Raw genomic sequence first — 23,357 nt, forward strand, 5'->3', positions numbered from 1 at the left:
AGAAGACAGGGGCATTAAAAACAAACAACAAAGAGGAGCGCCTTTTGTTGTCCTGAAAACAATACAGAAGACAGATCAAATTGTTTCTGTAAGATGGCGAGGTGATGTTGAGAACAGTATTTTTTCCTTTCAGTTGAAATTCTTTTATGATTGCCATGAAGTTTATGGAAAAAAGACTAAAGAACTTACTAAGAGATTTAATTCTAACCAAAGAAGGGCAAAGAATCCATGCAAATCAGTTGCTTATTACTAGGGAACAATCAATTTCTTGCCCCAGTTCTTAAGTAATTACTGCAGAATGCTAACAATTTTAACATGGTCTCTTGGCTGAGCTACAGGGTATTTTTTATCTATATGAAATCCTGCTATTATTATCCATTGCACAGTTTACAATTACATGAATGTTCTAGGAACTAGTTGTTATGATGGTAAATACCAGTTTGAACACACTTAATCACCACCTGCAACTTGAGCTAGTTACCTAAAATTTCACAAGGTAGATTTTCAGAAATCAATCTTACTTATAAAAATGTGTTCCCCATATTTCATTTTTGGGGGTCACTTTTTAGTCGTTTCATTGCCCTAGGATTTAAAATGGGAAAACGGTTCTTTAGCAGATGGTGCTGCTTTGTCAAATCTGTGTGGGCAGCATTACTATGTGCTCTTCTGAGTCCAGTCTCTGGCACATGTAGGAAACTCATTTTATTTGAGGCTCTAAACCATCCCCAAAATAGCAGGGAAATAACTGCTTCATAGTGAGCAGCCCTGGGGCTCAAGAACTGATCAAAGAGTTGGGCAGGCACAGAGTCAAAGAGGAGACAGCCAGCTCACCTGGGCTCTCTTTCAATGCAATCAAGAAAGCCAAGAGTGAGGAAGTTATAGTAATTTAAGTTTCTCAAAATAAAGAACGGAACAAATCTCAAGGCATCATGAGCTTAAAAGAAAGAGACTAAATTCCTGCTATGAGTGAGACCATCCCGTCTTTTTCTTTTTCTGGCTTATTTCACTGAGCATGATCCCTTCCAGCTCCATCCATTTTGCTGCAAATTGCATGAGTTTATCTTTTTTGATTGCCGAGTAATAATAAGAAATATATAAAATAAATAAATAAAAACGGACAAGGGGACACAAGGGCTGGTGGGGGGCAGAAAATAAAATAAACTTGACATCTTTAAAAAAAAGAAAGAGACTAATAACAAAAAGAGAGGGAATAAGACAGAGACATATGAGAGACTGATAGTACCTACAGATCATTAAATAAATATTAACTTGGATATTTCTAAAGAGATTGAAAATAAAGACTATACTAAGTAGTCATACCATGTGAGGAAATTCTGGGACCCGATAACCAGGGATATACTATTAAAGTGTTTAGGTCAAAAAGGAAACAAAAGATCTGGAGAATTTAGAGCAGAGCAGCCTTTAGGAATAACCTTGAGTATTCTTTTTACTGATAGACATACTTGTAACTTAAAAAAAGAAACTGCTAATTTACAGATGCAGAAAACTGCCATGTGGAACAATTCATATTACAGATATTTCAAACATACAGCAAAAAAAAAAAAAAAAAAATGGAGACAACCATTCTATGTGATTTTACCTAGTGAAAATATAAAAAGTTACTTATGTCTATTTTTTATTTATTAAGTAATGGTAAATGCTTTCCTAACCAGAGTGAAAAGGACTGCTCTAAGAGAGACACTCTGCTAAGATCATAGTGTAGTTATGTACACTCAGAAATAGAAACAAAAGTCTCAGGTCCTGAATGTACTCAGTCTTTCAGCACTTACTTTTTCATAAGCTCTGCAATTCTTTGGCATTCTTCCTTATCATAAAACCAAATTCCATAAATGGACACTGCAAAAAACACATCAAACAAATTATGGTCATCTTCAAAACTATGAAATGGAATTCCCTTTCTATCTTAAAGGAAAACACATAATTATTAGATATTCAAAACCAATCACTGGAGGGCCTCCCTGGTGGCGCAGCGGTTGAGCGCTGGGTTGCGAAGCTGCCCGCGGCCTCTGCGGCGCCGGTTCGATCCCCGGCTGCTCCCCGGGCACCAGAGGAGGGTCCCACACGGCGCGCAGACCTCTCCTGCCGCCCGCTGCTCCCCTCAGCAGTGTACTTCGGTCCTTCTGCCTGCTCTGCTCCCCGCTCTGGTGAATTCTCTCACCCTCCCGCGCTTCTGACTGTACCCAGTGCATGTATAAACAAACAAACAAACAAATAAATAAATAAAAAACATGCCTCTATTTAAAAAAAAAAAAAAAAACCAATCACTGGAGTTAAAGCTTGAAAATCTTGCATTGGAAATTTTTAAGCCCATGGAAAAATGTATTGTAGTCTTATCTATTGTAGTCCTTTAAAATATCGCACCTGTACACAGCATACATTTGGTAAGTGCTTCTTAAATGAATAAATACAGACTAAAAATGAATCAGAATTTCTAAACTCCTGGCTTTGAAACATCATTGTTTCTGTATTCCATTTGCACATTTCACACAGATATTTCATCTTTATTTTTAAGGATTCAGAAATCTAGTGCACAAAGAAGGCCTAGAAACCTCTCGTCTTTCCCTTCTCCCAGGAACATGCAAACTAAAAAATTGGCTTTGTAAGCTGTAAGTTGGAATAGAATCAGAAAAAAAGCAAAATTAATAATAAATCTCTTATTTCAAAATGTCGTACAGATAATTTACAACTGTTCAAAGACATGACTTTGATTTAATCATTTAACAATGAAAGAAAAATGTGATATAATATAGCTGTTAGCAATTCATTTAATATTTTTCATTTAATAAATTGTATATTTTACTATGTGCCTATTTACATCATTTTTGTAGCAAAGATTTAAGTTCCAAAATACATTATAAATATCTAGTTGAGGATCTGGTGGTATTATCATATAAATAATGCATTAACTACATACACATTTTTTAAATCTTCACTGAAAACAGTAGCAATGTTATGACAGGGCATTGGAAACCCACAAAAATATTTTTCAGAAGGAAATTTAAACTTTCTAAACATTTCATTATATGAATATTATTTGGTTATTAAAACAGTTGTGCTATTTTAAGCACAAGTTGTTTTTCCCATTAACCCAACCAGTGCTTTTATGTGGAATTTCTGCTTCTTGTCAGAAATAATTCAGATGTCAAAAGGCAGAGAAGATGCCTTTCTAGTCTTAAGTAGCTGTCTTAAAAAAGAACCCTACACATCTAAATTACTAGCTTACTGAAAGATGACAATGGGGTTTTAAACTTTTTGTTGACAAGTGTCCGAGGAATCTCCATCTTACCTACTTATATGTTGAGAGGGAAAAATGTGAAAAAAAAAAAAATCCTCCAGCTTTTTTGGAAAAGGACTGATTTACGTTCTTAGAAATACATAGAAGTATTCCTCTTAAATACATTAACAATCTTTCAAAAAACAAATGTGAGTTCTGAAGTTTATGTGCTGCGAGAGCCTTTATACAAAACAAGACTCTTTCATCTTAAGATCACTGAATGTGTACCTTGAAACTTTGTATTCAAGGTAGTTTCTAGTCCATCAACAGGCATGCCCTATTCTGAATGCCTACAGATTCCTAGGTATTAACCCACCTGGCCTCAGGTTCTCATAAATAAAATTGGATTAAATCACTGACATTCAACCACTTAATATACCTGGTTATGTCTTGTGTTTTGGTGGCTTCAATCTTAGTTACAAAACAGGGAGCTGGTTCATTTTTTGGTTATAGCAAAAGCTTCCTTTCCTTGGAGACTGAATTTTCCAAAACCATCAAAGGAGAAAGATGGTAGCAGGGGAGGGAAACAGCACAACTAAGAATTTCGGCAGAAGAAAAAAAACAACCATTTGTGTCTCTTCAGTAGAATATATTAGTAGATATACTGTGGGTGTCATTTTTGGGAAGTTACACATTTGTGGCATTTGACATAAGGAACTAAGTTTCATAAGGGTAGGGTGCCAAGGAAACTGTTGATGCAAATAGAAAAGCAGTTTGACAATGTCATTACCATGAGACAACTGACATGAAGATTTAGGGAGGGAAACTGCTATGAAAACATCTTTCAGATGTCAAAGCAGAAAGAAGGAAAGACTGGGTTTGCCGAGATTCTTTAAGACATTGGGACGATCCCTTTAGGACTGACCATTTAGTAAGCTCTAATGTAACGGTGCCTTTAAGATTCAAATGGGGGCCTCCCCGGTGGCGCAGCGGTTGAGCGCTGGGTTGCAAAGCTGCCCACCCACGGCCTCTGCGGCGCCGGTTCGATCCCCGGCTGCTCCCCGGCCACTGGGGTCCTTCTGCCTGCTCTGCTCCCGGCTCTGGCTCTGGTGAATTCTCTCACCCTCCCGCGCTTCTGACTGTACCCAGTGCTTGTACAAATAAATAAATAAATAAATAAATAAATAAATAAATAAATAAATCTTTAAAAAAAAAAAAAAGATTCAAATGGGATCATTTGGAAACACCTCCTTTGTATCCCAGTTAGTATTTAGTTTGAACATAACATTTAATGTGTACTGGAGCATAAAAACAGATTTACTAAGCGTCCTGGCTACTGAAAGGTAGCACTAAAATAAAATGTAGAGCTGGGCCTAATTTTTTTTTTCCCTAAAATAGTTTCCAGGGAGCTACACCCCTCTGGAAAGGGGCAGTGGATTCCATGAAAGTGCACATTCCAGCTGAAGTTTTCTGCTTCTTAGGCACAAGGTCTACAGACTTCTGGACAAACCTATCACTCTTCTACACAAGAGGGCATATCAAAGCAGCTCGTGGTGATATATAAAAACCAGAGTCATCGTGCCTTAGGGAGGTGATGAGCTGACAGGCTGACAGAAACCATTAGCTTCGCATTTCAGTCCAAGTTTTCCTGCAAAGCCCCGGGTAAGAGGCCCATCCCTGGGTAGGCAGTGAGCACAGCAGGGAAGAAAGAAAAAGAGAAGGCTGAAAAGAAGCAGGAAGGAGGTGTGGTTTTAGTATTTTAAAACTTCAAGTAATCACGGTGACCTAAATTTGCAGTGATGGGATATGGCCGTGTAAATTTCTGTACCTCTGAGTTGGAATGTTGCTGTGGGAATCGTTCCTAGGTTTTAAACAATCACAAGGAGAAAACCTCGTGAGGAGATTTATTTATTCATTTTAAAATCGACCTACTTGTGCACCTCTGGGAAGTCACCATGCTTAGAGCCTTTGTTCAGCCTGCTACACCTGCGTACCAGCCTCTGGCCAGTGACCCGTCTGCTGAAAGTGAGGTGAAGTTTAAGGGAACTTTGGTGCATGAAGCCCAACTCAACTGTTTCTACATCCCTCCTGGAGGTAAGAAACCCAAAAGTGGAGTAAAGAATAGGAGAAATATGTTAACACTTACTCTAGAATATTCTAATGATACCTAGACTGTGTGACTCTCCCATTCTAAGACTCTTCAACCCCCCCCCCATTCCTTTCACGAAGTCTTTCTCAAATGAATAGAATAATAATGCCAATTTAAAGATCAAGAACATCTAATCACATGTTTGCATAAACATTTGTTTTTGATACTTTGCAGGAATACAATATTTCTTGACTTGTATTATTTAACTAACTTAATTTTGTTTAAGTCTGACAACATTGATGATGACTTGTTATGAGCATTTGGTGACAAGCAGGCACTATTATTCTTCTGAAAGATCACAAGCTAACAAGTGCATAGTTCAACTTTGCACTTAGCCAACGTTATCTTTCCTGGTTCAATCTGTTTTTCTAAAATATACCTCTTCCCCAGCCCTACAAAATCAGAATTAAAACAATATTTATGTTTGATTTGCAGGCTTGGTTATAAGAATTTGTTTTTGTTTTTGTTTTTCAACCCAGGGTCATATGGGCTCTCAAAAGGAAAAAAAAAGATAAAGAAGAATGGGGGAGGGGAGAAAATGAGCTTGGAGGGAAGGGAATATGGGAGAGAGAATAGAAAGAAGGAAAAAAGGAGGAAGCGAGGAGAGAATCCGAAGTTTCTAGCACTGGCGGTCTTTTTATGGCAGTAAATGCTAGAGCAGCAATGGGGTTGCCTGAGCCCTGGCATCCATAGATGGAAAAAGGGCTGCTCTGTGCTGACTCTATACTTCTACCCCATTTGGGATGCTTTGCACTGAGAACGCTTTCCTTCTGCATATTCTTTAATGTCTTTAATGTAATGTTCTTCCATTCACCTTCTGCCTGAGCGTTACTGACCAAACACGGACACAATCTTGTAAAACAGAATCTTCACTGGTCACAGAGCATCTACATAGCACTGTTATCTCTGGCCCCTGGTCTGGTTCTTTTCATATGACATCGTTTTACTGCACCTCACAAATCAGTGATCCCATGATCTCAAATACTGGAAGGTTCACAGAGATGAGAAACAGTTTCTATTTTATGGGTGACTAATATTCAAGAACATTAAGGGGGAAACAGTAGGAAACCTAAACAAATACTGTGAAGTAAAAACGATCCTCCCTCTTCTAAATAAATTACCTTCATTAGAAGCTAATACCAGAAACAACAAACACCTCTCAAACGCAAGCACTATATTAGCCTGAATTAAATTAATAATGGAGTGCCAACTCCAAACGAGAATTTATTATCTTCAAAGAAAAAAACGTTCTAAAGTTTTCTTTCAAAACAAATGCATGTTACAGCACCATCCCGCCTCATCTCCCTCAGGTTCGTGAAAGATCAAATGGAATCTTCTTTATTGCATACCAACTTCCTATTTGTATTTATTTCAGGGGAAAGTTCCTTTAATCAAGGATATTTAACAGTAAATAAACATCAGGAGAAATTAGGACACAGAAAATGCCATGTAAACATAAATAGGAAAAACTTACTCTGCGTTACTGGTCATTTAATTTTATATTTTTATTTTTTTACTAATCTTGCTTTTTCAAAGTCTCCTAGGCCACAGGAGACTCTCAGAGCTCCTAACCTGTACATGAAGACTTAGTCTTTTTCATTCCTCTAAGGATAAATTGTCTCAACTTTTTACTTCACTCTAATAGTTCTCTGTGCCTCTTTTGACTAGAAAAAACAAACAAACAAACACGTTAACTATTCACATAACTATTCCTTTTGCTAGACTATGAGCTCCTGGAAGGTAGGACTTTGTTAATACACTGTTAACAACTAGCATGTGGAAGATATTCAACAAAATTTTCTGGGTTGAACTGAAATCTAAGACGTCAAGATTTATACTCCCGTAAGTTGCTAATATGAATAGTTATCACCATCTGAGCTTAATTAATATGGCAAACTAGATGCCCTAGATTCTGTGTTGATTGATTACACCATCTACCAAGGAGATAGAATGGGGCTTTTCCTCACTTTAACTCTTTGACTCTCCTTCCAGCTTCACTCAGATTCTATACGGCTCCAAACATTTGATAATCTTAGGCATAAGAGTGGTGATGGGATTTTGCCTGTAGGGTATGAGCTCCCTAGAATTGTATATATCTATTGATGTAGTGCCACGTAGGCACTAATGTGCTCATTTTATGAGTATTATTACAATAATTCTACCAGTCTACCAGTCTACCTGATTGACTTCCTGTCAGGCGGTGGCAGCTAAGAGCTCAAAGAATGCACTTAATCTGCCAAATCATATACGTCTCTTTACACTATAACTAATAGTACTTTGATCGAGCAGAGAAAATAGTCATATTTCAGTCATGCCTGATAATGATAATCTGAAGCTTACATATACACATACCTAAATTAAAAATATAAGATTTATATGCAATGTCGATGATTCTAGCAACACACTGAAAATGTATTGTCCTAAGTGAATCTTAATGTGGCAAAATATGTCTACTCTCATATGACTGTAGTTTGTGAGAAATCTATGTTTAGGCTAAACATAAAACAGTATTTCTAAGGTCAAAAATTTGTTCCAGTGAAAAATAGACTTCCTCATTTTGAGGCAGATATTTAATATTTAATAATCATAAAAAAGTTGCTGAAAATACCTTACTATAAAATATATGATTGCCAATTTTTACACAATAGTGGTCTAGCAAAAAGAAACTTAGCAAAAAATGCTGTTCCTTGGTTTAAGAAAAGTGAGTCTGTATTTCTGTACTTTTTTCTTCTTTAAACATCCTTATTCTTTCACAATATAGGATTTCCTCCCTTCTGTACTTTTTTCATTTGGACACACACACACACATTTTCTCATTAAATTCATGTTAAAATCCTATATACAATGAGTCCCTAATCATATATGATATACGTATAGAGGCTGTGTAGGTTCCATAGCCAGAGAGGAAAAGTGTTGTTCAACCCTTATTGTGTATGTTTATGTGTGTGTTTCAAAGGCTTATCAGGTATCATAACACAATACATCGGAAAACAGAGATACCAGAGGGCTCAAAAGTGAAATTTTGCTTTACACAAGGCTTTCTGGATTCTTCTCGAACTGACAGAATGCCATTTCTATAGCTACACGGTCTCTTTTAGAGTTCAGATCCCTTCTTTTTGGCATGAGTTGACACTGACAGAGAACAAAAAAGTAATTCCAGATTTAAGGTCAGAGTGAAAAGTCTCGCTGATTAAGTAACTATAGATGTGTAACCCTTAATTATATATTAAAATACATGAGATCTCCATGCAATGGTGCGTAATAGGTAGATTAGTTTTTCAGTCAGATTCAGGGACCACATCATGATTTTTAAAATTTTGGTGGCCTTCTTTCTTTCTCACTAAGCAGCACAGACTTAGCTGGCAAGCAAGAGTCCTTGAAGTTTATCTAGTGCAACTAACCACTCCTTTCACATATTGAAGGAGCAAGATTGTATTGGTTACCTGTTCTGATTGGATGTGAAATGTCAAATTCCTTGTCTTTCATTCTGTACTGTACATGATTTGGTGAGTTTACCTGAGGGTCTCAGATCACTGGGAAGATTGTGAATAGAACAATATTCTATTGTTAGTCCAGAAACAGAAAGAATGTCAAGTATTTTTAGTTACATAATTACCTTTTTTTTAAAAAGATTTATTTATACAAGAACTGGGGTACAGGCCAGATGTGTGGGAAGGTAAGAAGATTCACCAGAGACAGAGTGGGGAACAGAAGAGGCAGACTGACGAAATACATTGCTGAGGGGAGCGGCGGGCAAGACAGGAGAGGTCTGCCTGCCGTGTGGGACCCTTGCTGGCCTGTAGGGATCAAACCGGTGCTGCAGAGGCTGAGGACAGCTTTACAGCGCTACGCTGAACCACCTGCGCCACCAGGGGAGGCCCCACATAATTACTTTTAAGATGTTTCTGGAATTCAAAAAAATCCTCAAAATTGTATGCAAAATGGTGTGTATATATGTAAACAGATATGTTTAGAAGTGGGGAAGTATACACATGGACCCCTAAAAACAGTATGTGGCATATAGTAGATAATCAAAAAATATCTGGAGGGAGGGAGAGGACAGGAAAGAAGCTCATCAGATTCTAAAGGGGTTTGTAATCTAAAGAAAGTTAAGAACTGCTATTTGAGGTTATCAATCTACCAATATATATCTTAGAATGGAAAAATAAACTCAATTATCTGATAATGAAATAAACTCTCAATAGCAGATAATGTGGCTTTCATTTTCATAATAAATTTACACAAGGTTCATTTTTAATTGTTCCAATTGCTTTTGTAACAATTGCCTGACCTGATCCAAGGCTAAAGGAAACAAAGGATAAAGTCTTACAATTTGTTAGGTTGGAAGACCTTTTATTCTTCCATGTAGCCTGAAGGCTAAGGCTTAAACAGCACTGATTTCTTAGCATCGTTGGCCACAGAAAGGGTAAACCACATAGTTCAGCTTCTACTACTGTTTGCATTAAACAGAGAGATAGAAATGTCTATCTCTCTCGTGGAATGAAGAATATGAAGAAATTTTGGAAAACTAGGCAACTTCACGTGCATCTTTCTCAATCACTGCAAGAAGAGAATCTTCAAACCTAAGGAAAAACATCAGATATATATATATATATATATATAGATAGATAGATAGATATAGATATAAATACAACAATTGCAGTGTTAATATTAATGATTTGGGAATTACTTTAAGTACACTGTATTATCTATTTCTATTTCCATTATCTAGATCTATTCATTTTCTGTTTATTTGGTACCACAGAATATAAATAAAATATTAAGATGTGATTTCTGTCCACAGGGGCCTATAATTTATTACTCATGCCAGTGCTTTATCAATAGTCTAGATAATAAATAACCAACAAATTAATAGCAACATGATGGCACAGCAAACATTTCACAAAATGCATTCAAAGTATAGTAAACAATGCTGCTTTCAAATTATGATGTATCTTTGTTTGCAAATTATACTTTTAACTGCTAATATTTATTGTGTGTGTGTGTGTGTGTGAGAGAGAGAGAGAGAGAGAGAGACAGTTGTGAAAATTTTGGTTACGCTTTACTGGATTCCTTGAGTAAAGGAATCCATTATAATAAAAATAACTCAGTACTCGTTACGAATATTTAATTGTATACACTTAATAAATAAAAGGAATTAAGTTCTGTAGGGGAGCAGAAAGACACTGTTCTGAAGGAGTTTGTACAAGGACAGACTACACACACACACCACCTATACATACACACAGTAAAATAAAGTAGAAAGTGCTTGTTTAATTTGAGCTCAGCATTTACTTTATTATTTTAAAAACATGTATTTGTGTCTGTCCTTTATTTATCTTAGGATAGTGAACTCTAAGAGGGAAGGGATGCATCCTACTCATTACTGAACTACCAAAAGCAAGCAAAGAATCAGTATCAAATGGCAAGTGTTCATTCAATAAATACAGAGAAAGTCAAGATAAAAGGTTCTGTTACATCAGAGGAATCACAGCTAGATAAAGGGATTACAAAAACATTAAGGAGAGATCAAGTTTTAGTTGGATTTTGAAATTTAAGTAGATTTTATCTGGTAGATTGGTCAGGGTGAGGAAGAAAATTCAAGGAGAAAAAAAAGAAACGTGTTTAAAACATGAAGATAAGAAATGAAAGAGTGTTGTAGGAAAGAATACAGTTGTGTTTGGTTAGAACAGAAAGCAAGTGTGCAAATGCTTAAGAGTCATGGTAGACTTGGCCAGACAAGTAAACTAGGAGCTTACTATAGCAAGCTTTACATATCAGTGAGAAGTTTATTTGGTAGGCGCTTAAGATCTTGAGCAGGAAATGAAATAACTTTCCATGCCATAGGAAGGTAAATCTAGCAGAGGTTTTATATGGTGGGAAAAAGTTAGGCATAAATTATAGGGCTAATAATCTCTCATCCTTTTTGTGTTCCTAGCTTCAGTTTGCTGGGGTTCTTCATTACGGCCAAATATAACTAATATAAAATCTACCATGTTAAGTGCCCGGCTCAGTGGGGTTAAGTACTTCACACTGTTGTGTGACCATCACCACCACCCATCTCCAGAATTTTTTCATCATCCCAAAGTAAATCTCTACCCATTAAACACTAATTCCCCATTTCCTCCCCTCCGCCTAGCACCTGGTAACCACTATTCTAACTTTCTGTTCCTATGAATATGACTATTTCAGATGCCTCCTGTAAGTGGAAGCCTACAATATTTGCCCTATGTTGTCTGGTTTATTTCACTTAGCTTAACACCTTAAAGGCCAATCCATGCTGTATCATATCAGAATTTCTTTTTTAAGGTTGAGTAATATTCATATATATATATATATTTGTTTATATATATATGAAACATTGTTTCTTCACTCATTGATGAACATTAGGGTCGTTTCCACCTTTGGCTACTGTGAATAACGCTGTTATGAATATTATTTTGCTAGTAATTTCGTTGACAATTTTGTATATCCATATTCAGAAGAGATAGTGATCTTTAATTTCCTTGTCATGCCTGGGTCTTCTTTTGGTATTGGGATAATTGGCTCTCATAAAATAAGTTGGGAAACAGTCCCTCTTCTTCAATTTCCTTAAAGAGATAGTGTAGAACTGCTATTATTTTCTTTTTTTTTTATAGAGGCATGTTTTTTTATTTATTTGTTTGTTTGTTTGTTTTGTTTATACAAGCACTGGGTACAGTCAGAAGCGCAGGAGGGTGAGAGAATTCACCAGAGCCAGAGCGGGGAGCAGAGCAGGCAGAAGGACCGAAGTACACTGCTGAGGGGAGCAGCGGGCGGCAGGAGAGGTCTGCGCGCCATGTGGGACCCTCCTCCGGTGGCCGGGGAGCAGCCGGGGATCGAACCGGCGCCGCAGAGGCCGCGGGCAGCTTCGCAACCCAGCGCTCAACCGCTGCGCCACCGGGGAGGCCCAGAACTGCTATTATTTTCTCCCTGGAATGTGTGGTAGAATTCTATCTATGAAACTATCTGGACCTGGAGTTTTCTTTGTTAGAAGGTTTTCAACTACAAATTTAAATTTTTAAGTAGATATGGGACTGTTCAGATGATCTCCTCTTGATTATATTTGTGTTTTTCAAGGAATTAGTTGAATGTGGGCATGAAACAGTGGAGAGCATTTCTCTCATCGCTCTTTTAATGTCTGCAGAGACTCCCTCTCTCATTCCTGACCCTGCTGATTTGTGTCCTGTTTTTCCACCAGAGTGGCCAGAGGTTGTCAGTTTGACTCTTTTCAAATAAACAACTTTTGGTTTCACTGATTTTCTCTATTGTTTTACTGTTTTCTATTTCACTGATTTCTGCTCTTATTATTATTTCCTTCTTTCTGTTTGTCTGGAGTTTAATTTGTTCTTCTCTTTCAAGTAAGCTGGAAACATTCATTTGAGGTTTTTCTTCTTTTCTATACATATTTGATATAAATTTCAAGAATATTCAGTTTTGCCCCACAGAGGGTAGTAATAATCATATTAAAATTGATGCCTTATAATTCCAATATCTAGATCACCTAAGGGTGGTTATCTGTTAGTGACTTTTCCCTTGAGAGGTGTCGGATTTTTCTGGTTCTAAGTATAATTAATAACTTTGAATTGTATCTTGGACATTTTTATTAATTGAGAGACTCTGAGACCTCTTAAAACTCTCTGGAAAATGTTCGTTTGTTTGAGAAGGGGATCTGTTCTGAGAGGTTTACACAGGAAGTTGTCTTGCCTTTCATGGGCCATGTTTGCTGCGTCAGTTCCATTTTCAGAAGTACTTGAGTCTGTTCCTCACACACAGCACTAACACCTGTTAGTCTGGAACTTAGTGGTTTATACTGTAGGTTAGTTCTCAAAGCCTTTCCTGTGTGTCTTTAATCCTGTTTCATGTATGTGAAGCTCATGGATGAAACCAGACCTCGTGTCAGTTCATACACAGACGGGAGGACCCCCTTATCCAGCTTGCTTTATTCTCAGGGGCCATTTCCCCCAGTCCTCCTGCTAGGTCTCTCTCAGAGTTTTTTAGCTTCTCACGTTGTCAGACAGTCTGCATAACATGGGCTGCCCAGAGGGTGAAGCAAAAGGAAGATAAAAATATACAATGGGAATCCCCCACACACATCTCAGACCAGAGGGGAGCCTGTTTCTTGTTCCTCTGCCAGAGACAGGCTGTCTCTCAGGATCTTTAGGTGCCGGTGCTGCCATCATCACAGCCACAGCTCAGCTTCCTCCTGTGACGGGCTTCACAGCAGGCCTAGGACGAGGAGATTCTCTTCACACTTGTAGCTCCCAAGCCCATCTCTCTCACCCCTGATTTGAAAGAGGGGGTTTCTCTTAGCTTATGTTGCTCTGGTTTTATTTTGGGGGAGACTTAAACAATAATTTATTTTCTCATAATTCTCTGCAGAAAGTCCAAGATTAAGGTGTCTAGAGAGTTGGTTTCTTTCTTTCTTTCTTTTTTAAAATTGAAGTATCTGGGGCCTCCCCGGTGGCGCAGCGGTTGAGCGCTGGGTTGCGAAGCTGCCCGCAGCCTCTGCGGCGCCTGTTCGATCCCCGGCTGCTCTCCGGCCGCCAGAGGAGGGTCCCACATGGCGCGCAGACCTCTCCTGCCGCCCGCTGCTCCCCTCAGCAGTGTACTTCGGTCCTTCTGTCTGCTCTGCTCCCCGCTCTGGCTCTGGTGAATTCTCTCACCCTCCCGCGTCTGACTGTACCCAGTGCATGTATAAACAAAACAAACAAACAAATAAATAAATAAAAAATAAAAAAACATGCCTCTATTAAAAAAAAAAATAAAAAAAAACATGGAAAAAAAATAAAATTGAAGTATCTGGTTTATATTTAGTTGTATATAATTTAGGGAAACAAGGTCACACTCTTCAGAGGTATATCACCACACCACACCCACCACCAAAGCACCAGTCCTTTGCCACAGGGCATTGTCCCCCTCCCCACTTTGATCACACCTTCCCTTCCCCTCTAGTAGCTTCAATTCTGCAGTTATATTTCTATGGTGTTTTTTGGTTTTAATTATATTAGTTGTCCCTTTTTTTTGTTTCTCTGTATGCTGCATATGCATGAAATCACCTGGCATTTGTCTTTCTCCTTCTGTCTTATTTCACTTAGAATAATCACCTCTAGTTCCATCCATGTTGCTGCAAATGTCAAGAGTTCATCTTTTTTATAGTGGAAAAGCATTCCAAGGTGCATATATACCAGGTCTTCGTAATCCACTCATTTCCTTTTGGGCACTTAGGTTGTTTCCATAACTTGGCCATTGTAAATAGTGTTGCAATGAACACAAAAGTGCATATATCTCTTTGAATTACTGAGTCTGCATTCTTTGGGTAGATACCTAGGTGTGGATTGCTGGATCATATGGGCGATCTACTTTTAATGTTTTGAGGAACCTCCACACTTTTTCACAGGGGCTACATTCCCATCAATAGTGCAGAAGGGTTCCTATTTTCTCCACACCAACAGTTTCTCCTCATCAACAGTTGTTGTTTCTGGTCTTTTTGATATAGGCCATTCTCTCGGGAGCAAGGCTCACTGTGGTTTTGATTTGCATTTCCCTGGTAAATGATGTTAAACATTACTTATCAGGCTGCCTGGATGTCTTCTTTGGAGAAGTGTCTAGCACTACCTCCAATTTTTTTTTTTTAAAGATTTATTCATTTATGTATATAAGAGCTGGGATGCAGGCCAAAGATGCGGGGGGTGAGAGGATTCACCAGAGACAGAGTAGGGAGCAGAACAGGCAGATCTACTGAAATACACTGCTGAGGGGAGCAGCAGGAGAGACAGGAGAGGTCTGCTGCGCCGTGTGGGTTGCTCTCTGGCCGGCTGGGGATTGAACTCATGCTGCCAAGGCTGTGGATTGTTTTGGTTTGGATAGTGCGGTGCTTTAACCCCTTGCGCCACTACTTCCAATTTTTTGACAGGGTTCTTTGTTTTCTTTTTGTTGAGTTGAATGAGTTCTTTATAGATCTTGGATACTAGCCCTCATTGGATGTATGATAAGCAAGTATCTTCTCCCATTCAGTAGGGTATCTTTTTGTTTTATTGATAGTTTCTTTCATTGTACAGGTTTATGTTGATCTTGTCCACAGTTCTTTAACCTGGTCCACTCTTGAGTCAAAGCCAAGAGATAAAGAAGGAAAGAAGAAAATCAGGAAATTCACCACAGAAGTGGTTGATTTTTAAATTCAAATTGCCCCCCACCCCAATGTGCCTGTTATTATTTACTTTCAGAATCCTCAAGTCATTGCTTTTTACTTTCTGTGCAGGACTTTTAGTTGTAACCTGTAGGAGAGATATATTGTAGGAACTTACTCGTTTTTAGCTAGTATTAGAAACTTAATGCCTTTTTATTATAAGGAGTTATGAAGGGCTCCAAGTAACAGTTACTAAGATCCAGAGGAACAGATATGGGAACAGGAAGGAGGAAAGAGTTGCAGAACCAGTACAGGGCTAAGACAAAGCTTGGCTGTGGAGGTTTCAAAGTTTATTACCACCTATGCTAAAATATAATCCATAGGGATATCTAGCTTTACAAATAATCTGTTAATATAAATGGGCACTAGAAGTTCCCTGCACTGCTGCTAAGATTAGACTCTTGAGGTATATACAAGTTTTACTCTTGAATGAATTTTCCTGAAGAACACCATATATGCTAGTGCTATATTTCGTGTGTTTATAATTATAATGTTAGCGTGCTATTCTTAGATGGGTACATATTGGGTTCTTGTGAATTGATTTAGAAACCTAACCACCAACTAAAATATTGTTCTTGTGAATGTATTCTTTATATATTTTTAATTTTAAAAATATACATACATAATTTTAAAAGTCAATACTATAATAAGTTTTAAAACAACAAATAACAGCACTCTTCTCTAGTCATTACATTCCTGATTACTGCTCACCAAAAGCAAACTTATTTAGATGCTTGAGTTATTTCTGTTCTTTATATCTCATCCAACTTTTCTTCGAGTATTTAGATTCTTTTTTTTTTTTTTGTATATCACATATATACCATTCCTTGATTTTTAAAAATCTACTGAAGAGGATTTTGTTCTATGATAGGCACATATTCACATACAAACTCACACACACTTTCCCCCATCTTTCCAATTAAGTATAACAAACTTTTCATAGTCAATGTTTATAATTTAATTCAGTATTATGATCTGCATAGCCACATAGTGTGCTATAGTTGTATTTCCTTTCTTGCACTATAACTTATTTACTCAGGAATTAAGAATTGCCCTTTGTTGTTCCCCACCACCTGTTAGTTTTCAACTGATCACTAAAATCATGTAAGTGTCCTAACAGAGTCACATAATCTGTTGTAAAATTTCCCCTGGACATCCTTTCTGAAATCTTCTATGATTTTAATTTAATTTAGATTGACTGATCTATAGTCTAATTGCATAGGGATTGATATGGGACTACTTTTAACCATTATTCTCAGCATTCCTTTATCTCCATCCTATGTTGGATTCCTTTTTTCCTGGATGGTTCATGTATCAGTAATAACAAGCCAACTTTTGCTGTATAACAAATTACTGGAAAATTTAAATGAGTTATAACAAAGTTTTGTTTCTTGGACACCCTTTCTGAAATCTCCTATGATTTTACTTTAATTTATATAAAATCATAATCTCATGATTTTACATGTCCATCATGGGTCACATTTACCTCTGTGCCCTGTTATCTTTGTTCTAGGACCAGGCTAACAGAGCAGCCTCTGCTTAGAACGTTGCTAGTCATCATGGCAGAAGGAAAAAGAAACATGGTTGATCATAACCCAGTTCTTAAAGTATCTTCTCAGACATGATACACAACATTCCACCCACATTTCACTGGCTAATACAATTCACATAGCTATGCTCAAGTTCAACAGGGTGAATGTTTTATATCCTCCTGGAGAGTGGGTTCCTGGTGGAAGGAACCGAGTCATATAGTCAAATCTGACATCCACAGAGCAGATATAGGTAATCTTCTGCAGGAAAGTAAACTAATAATAGTGAACAATAAAGCTATTATAACATGCCTTCATCTTTCTCATGAAATATTTATCCTCATGGGTTTCTATCTTTTTTTATTTCTTTATTGTAATTTCAATAGTTTCAGGGGTATATCTGCCATGTTTAACCACAAGTGCAATAGCCCATCACTTTCAAAGGGAGCATCTAGGACATAGTCTATTTGAAAGATGTCTGTAATTATTGTTTTTATTCAGTGTACAATTTTCTATTATTTACAGCAGTTTTTCCCACAAATGCCTACAAATGTCAATAAAGGATTTAAATTGTATCTCTTTTTGAATACAAAGCTACTCAATATGGTAAATTCACTTTAAAACTGAGGAGGAGTTTTCTAAAATAGCTTTGATTCTAAACATCTTGATTTTGCCTTTTCTTATCATCTCTAAGCTCCAGGCTTATGTCTGCAATGAAATCAAGAAGATCAAAAGAATTTAATTCAAATTTTTGTAACCACAGACAATTATATACCCAACATGTTGGTCTAAACTAAAATCTACCTATAACGTCAAATATTATGAAATATTTGGGAAAACACATTTCTAAAATAGAATTCTGTATGCCAAAATCTTATTAGTTATTATATGGAAAATACAGTAAATGGAATAATATAAAAAAAATGGCCAAATTCAGCTTTTTGTTCTATATTTTTATTTGGTAGTTTGCTATCTACTAACTGAGATACAATAGATTCTTGAGTTAATAATTAAAAAAAAAAAAAACAACCCTTTAAACTTTGAAGTGTATTCTAAAAAGATGATATATGCTCCAACACATTATTCATATGCTATCACCTCTAATGGTTGGGCCTAGGCTTTTGAAATTATGCTTTCTTAGCTCAAATGCTATTCTCATATCAAAATAGCCACGAACCTTTAACTTTAGTTTTTTTTCTCATTTACAAAATAGGATTAGCGTAGCATTTCCAAGAAGTAGTTATGAGAATTAAATAACCCACATAAAAACCCTGACATAGTGCCTAGCAGACAGTGAACGATCAATAAATGTTGAATAAATGTTTTTCCTCAAATTTAACAGCTATTTTAGTTACTTTTAAAACTTATACAGATCAAATCCTATTACAATGAAGTTTAAAAACTATAAATATTTTACTGTAACAAAGCCATTTATTTTGTCTTGATCAAAACTCAGTTACTTGTTTACCAGACATCTTTTTTAAAATTAAATGGAGAGTTTGAGATTTTTACATTTTTATTGAGCTTTCTTATATTGATCCAATTCAAGAGAAGAATAGTTATCACCTTATGTACTATTGTTTTTTAACTTACTGAATCTAAAAGACTCCATGAGAAAACTCACCATGAATCTGTATCAACTCTATCTCTGTCTACCTGAAATGTCCAAATACGGCCTCTAACATAGGCAGGCCAAAGTGAAGTGCCAAAACTATGCAGAGATACTTGACTGTAATAGATCTCGAAAAGACATAGAGGCTTTAAAAAAATAAAAAAGGTTCAGTGAAGCTGAGTTCACTGTCCAAAGGATGATGAATTAATTTTTATGTCATCAGTGAATATGTAAATCATATGCAATTATTATATGAAGTGTCTGAGTTATTTTAAACATTTGAGAGGTATATGAAACTCTGAAAGCACAGGAGCAAACCTTTCTGTAAACCTTTGATATCAGAGATTGAAAAGGCTTTTACAAACAAACTAAATTAAAACCAAATGATAATAGCTGCAAAGGTAATCAGCACCAGATTTTAAGGAGGAAAAAAAGGCAAAATAAGCCCAGAAGAGTACAGATTCATTCCCTTTCTTTCTTTTTTGTTCAACTGGTTTCATTTCTTTCTTATGGGAATGCATTAGAAATAGTTTAAATACCCCAAAGGCTACCTTCTCTATACATTCATGTTTAATTGTGGAGACAGCAATCTAGGTGGTGCGAACAGCTCAATGGAACTGAATTCAGATTCTGGGGTTTGTATACAGGTCTGTCACTTCACTGAGCCTCAGTACTCACATCACACAATCACAGTTAAATTATCTACCTTATAAAGTTTTGATTATGAAATATGGCAAAATAAATAAAAATGCCTAGAACAGTGCTATTCAATACAAATATAAGGTGAAGAACAAATGTGAGCCATATGTCATTTTTAATTTAAAAAAAGAGCTGATGAAATTTTAATATTTTATTTAATTCATATTAAAAATATTATCTCAACATGTAAATCAGTATCAAATTATAAATGAGATTTTAACACTTTTTGTACTAAGTTTTTGAAAATTGTGTACATTCTACGCTGAATGCAAGGTTCAATTCAACACAGCCACATTTCAGGTGCTTCGTAGCCACATGCAGCTAGGTATTATCATATTAGCCAGCACAGGCCTAGAACCAAGATGTGGTTTACTGTATGTTTATTAGATCCAAATAGCATTTGTATCAGATAAACTCTGTGGGACTTAGGAAAGGTATTTTTTAAATCAGCCTCATCAAAGAGTTTGGAATAGTATGCCATGTGATATGTAATATGGTTATAACTTAAAATAGAACATAACCTACAATGACTAAACCATGTATTTACCCAAAATAAGAGGAACCAAAAGAGATTATTATAAGCTACCAATATGCATTTATTTTGTATTTATTTTTGTGGTTGTTTTGCTTGGTAGGGTTTTAATTCTGTATTAATTTGATATACTCTAGTAACTAAAAAAGAGGAAACTTGATATAACTTATGAAAACAAACAATTCAAACAAGTACAAGCTACAACTGATATTGTACACCTTCCAGCAAAGAAACAGGAAAACAGAACATTTCTCCATATTTCTACACTTTTTACTTCACAGGACCTACCATCTGTAAGTCATGTTACAGTTGTAATAGTTTTCGGTGTTCCCCCCTCAGAAAAATTTCACTGTATTCTCTAAATAATAGAATGACAGGGTCAACAGGACCAAGACAACCTAGTTATATGTGAATATAAGTAAATATAGCATTAAAATCATATTAGATTTACTTAAAACAATTCATCAGGGTTAAAACATTTTATATATATATAGTATGATATTTATGAAGATTACACTGAATTGTATACAGTAGGCAAATTCTTGTGTTTTGAGCTCAAAGAGTGGGGTGGAAAATGTATGGAAAACATTTAACTACAAGGTCTTTTTGACAGTTAAAGGACAGCGCATGGAAATACACACACACACACACACACACACACTTAAGTATGTATTTCATATAGTTCATTTATTGTCCATCAATTTTTCTCTGGGTTGCCCAATAGCCAACACAAGTGGTCAGAGAAGATACCAGAGTAAAGTGGAAAAAGTATCTTTCACAGGTGATTGCTATCTTATTTCAAATCTTCCAAGGACCATTAAGGTACCTAATATAACTTCAACATTACAAAGTGTTATCAAATTCTTAGTGACCAAAACTCTTGGGCTTTGATTTTTCATTCACTATGTATTCAGAAGACTGCTCTTCTAGAATTTAGGCACTCTCCCTCATACAGGATGCTCAGTCAGAAGTGATATGCAAAGAAAACACACTATGAGCTGAAGCATTAATTCTGTAGTCTACAGCATCACTTAGATGTCCCCAAAAGATGCCTAACAAGAATTTGCCTCACCTAACCCTGCATGCTTGAAAAATCTGGTGGGTTCATGCTACAAAGTGGCACAGATGCAGGAGACAGGGGTTAAATACTGACCTCATTTTATTCACATGGTTTTCATTTAAATTTTCCCAAGGAAGCAGCTATTTCCTCAATTAGGCAACTACTTCCCAAGCTAACCAATGATGACTCCTAGAGTCACTGATACAAAACATAAACATTTTGTCCAATTTTAAACATGTGGCCAAACTACCCAATGCATCAGGAAAGACTCACATCTGGCATTTCTGTAGAGAAGGAAAGGGTCCTGGAGCTGGAAATCCAGGTCTTTCGTAATGGGTTCGGTCCGATTTTCCATGCTCAGCCTGTTCATAATGGTGAACCCATGCTTTGGAGAGGCAGATCTGAAGGTCACAGGGGTGGGAGGACATCAAAAGACAAATGATTCAGTATAGTATACCTTTACTGTAACTGTCTGCAAGTGTGTTGCTCAGCCTTTTTGTATATAGACTTTTTGTGCAAGACTGTACACATACAAAGTAGTAAGTCTTCACCATCAGCTAATAAAGAGTACTAACGTAATAAGTTAGGTACCAATGCAGATGTAACACATAGAGCACTCTGGCACAATGACGACTGTCATCACCATTCCTTTGTCAATACCATTACTTGATCCTTTGGTAAAATTGAGTCCTATTTATTTACGTGTGTGTGTGTGTGTGTGTGTGTGTGTGTGTACAGGTTATAAGTTCCTGATACCAATATCCACTTTTAAAAAAATTATTGACACACTGTTAAAGAATCATGATAGTTAATACAGAGTGTGTATCACAAGTATATGAAAAGCTTTTCATAGAAAATTTTTAGTGTTGGTCTGAAATTGAAATATGAACAATCTCTTAGAGAAAAGATGCAACTCGAGTCAATGAACTAGGGAGGAGATATGATTTTAAAAATTATATTATTTAACGCAAAGAACAGAGATTTTGTTCCCTTCAATATAAAGCAAGCAGCCTCACAGATAAACTACTAAAAAGTTTTTTTCCCCATAAAAATATAGCATTTAGAGACTCTTTACTTTTCATTTCATTCAGTAAACATTCACTGCCTATTCTGTCAGGCAGAAAGAACCCAAATTATAGAGAGTATAAATTCTAACAGTGACATGTGCATTTGTCTACCCTTGGGTGACAGCCATGTAGTAATTCAACTGTGCAGCTTCTGGTGACAAATGAAACACCACATGCTTACACACTGAAACTGAAACAAGCAGAATTCATTTATTTACTTTAAATCTGGGCACCACGGTAGAAACTCACAGAAATCTTACACTTGATTGGGAGAATCGATTTCTATCTTAGTTTTATTGCACATCTGATCATTTGATGCTGATAAAGAAGTCAAATATAGTTACATTGACACTTACAGAATTTTCTTTTGAGACCACCAATTTTAAAATTGATGGAAGGTAATCCTTGCCTAACTTATTTTGCAAAGAGGTAAAGTGGTAGTAGGCATAAAATCAATACCTAGAAATAATTACGGTAATCATTTCAACTTCAATTTCAAGCAAGAACGAAAACTGACTTCTAACAATTTCTGACAGAGGGTCCTTTTGAGGAGTCAAGTTCAGAAATCACCAGTGGGTGTCTTTATGAACCCTCTATTATAGAAAAGAAGACATGGGAGGAAATAAAAAAAAGAATTTAAACATGGGATTAGGTATTTTTACAAAGAATTAGAATTTGATTTGGCAAGTATTTCATTATCACAACAGGATTTCACCTCTTTAATAATATGGATACCATGCCATTTTATAATTTGTAAAACAGGCTCAAGGGATAAATGTGCCAACTGCTCTAAAGCAACATCTGTAAGAAAGGTCAAACTATATCACTGGCAGCTCCATTATCTGTACTGATTTTTATGAGCTTTCTGTCATTCTCTACTGAGGAAAGAGTTCAGTATACTGGAATCTGGCACCTGGAGGGTGAAGGGTTAGAGGGATAGGAAGGGAATATTATATTCTTGAGGAATTTGATGATGAAGAGATAAAGAAATAGGGAAGGATTTGTTTCTCAAGTTAATGGTTTAACTGACAGCTCCATTAGAAACTCAAAGTATATTAAGAAGTACTTGAAAATACAAATCTATGTGTTGTTTGGGTAAAAAAGAAAATAATATTTGTATAATCTATTACTCTTTTTGCCCTCCAAAAAAGAACCCTGCAAAAATTTCTTAAATATTATAAATCATTAAGTCATACTAATACATCTTTCATTTTACTTCTCAAAAGAAAGCGTGTTGTTAGAAATGAATGAGAATTTATAGTGCACG

The 23,357-nt window shown here is 36.3% G+C and overlaps 2 protein-coding genes across 2 annotated transcripts in view; one reads left to right on the forward strand and one right to left on the reverse strand.

The window, feature by feature from the left end:
* DCP1B (decapping mRNA 1B) overlaps window positions 1-23,357 on the reverse strand; it is a gene marked incomplete at both ends in the record, with an annotated part of 46,320 nt that overhangs the window by 13,794 nt on the left and 9,169 nt on the right. Inside the window, 2 exons of the mRNA XM_084255864.1 lie at window positions 1,791-1,857; window positions 21,297-21,424. Of these exons, the coding sequence (XP_084111990.1) occupies window positions 1,791-1,857; window positions 21,297-21,424 (195 nt within the window). The remainder of the gene's footprint in view (window positions 1-1,790; window positions 1,858-21,296; window positions 21,425-23,357) is intronic.
* Window positions 5,191-23,357, forward strand: part of CACNA1C (calcium voltage-gated channel subunit alpha1 C) — a gene marked incomplete at both ends in the record, with an annotated part of 632,466 nt that continues 614,299 nt past the window's right edge. The window contains one exon of the mRNA XM_084255863.1: window positions 5,191-5,329. Coding sequence (XP_084111989.1) covers window positions 5,191-5,329 — 139 coding nt within the window. The remainder of the gene's footprint in view (window positions 5,330-23,357) is intronic.

Source organism: Talpa europaea, assembly GCF_964194135.1.
Source record: "Talpa europaea genome assembly, chromosome: 15".
NCBI classification, from domain to species: Eukaryota; Metazoa; Chordata; class Mammalia; order Eulipotyphla; family Talpidae; genus Talpa; species Talpa europaea.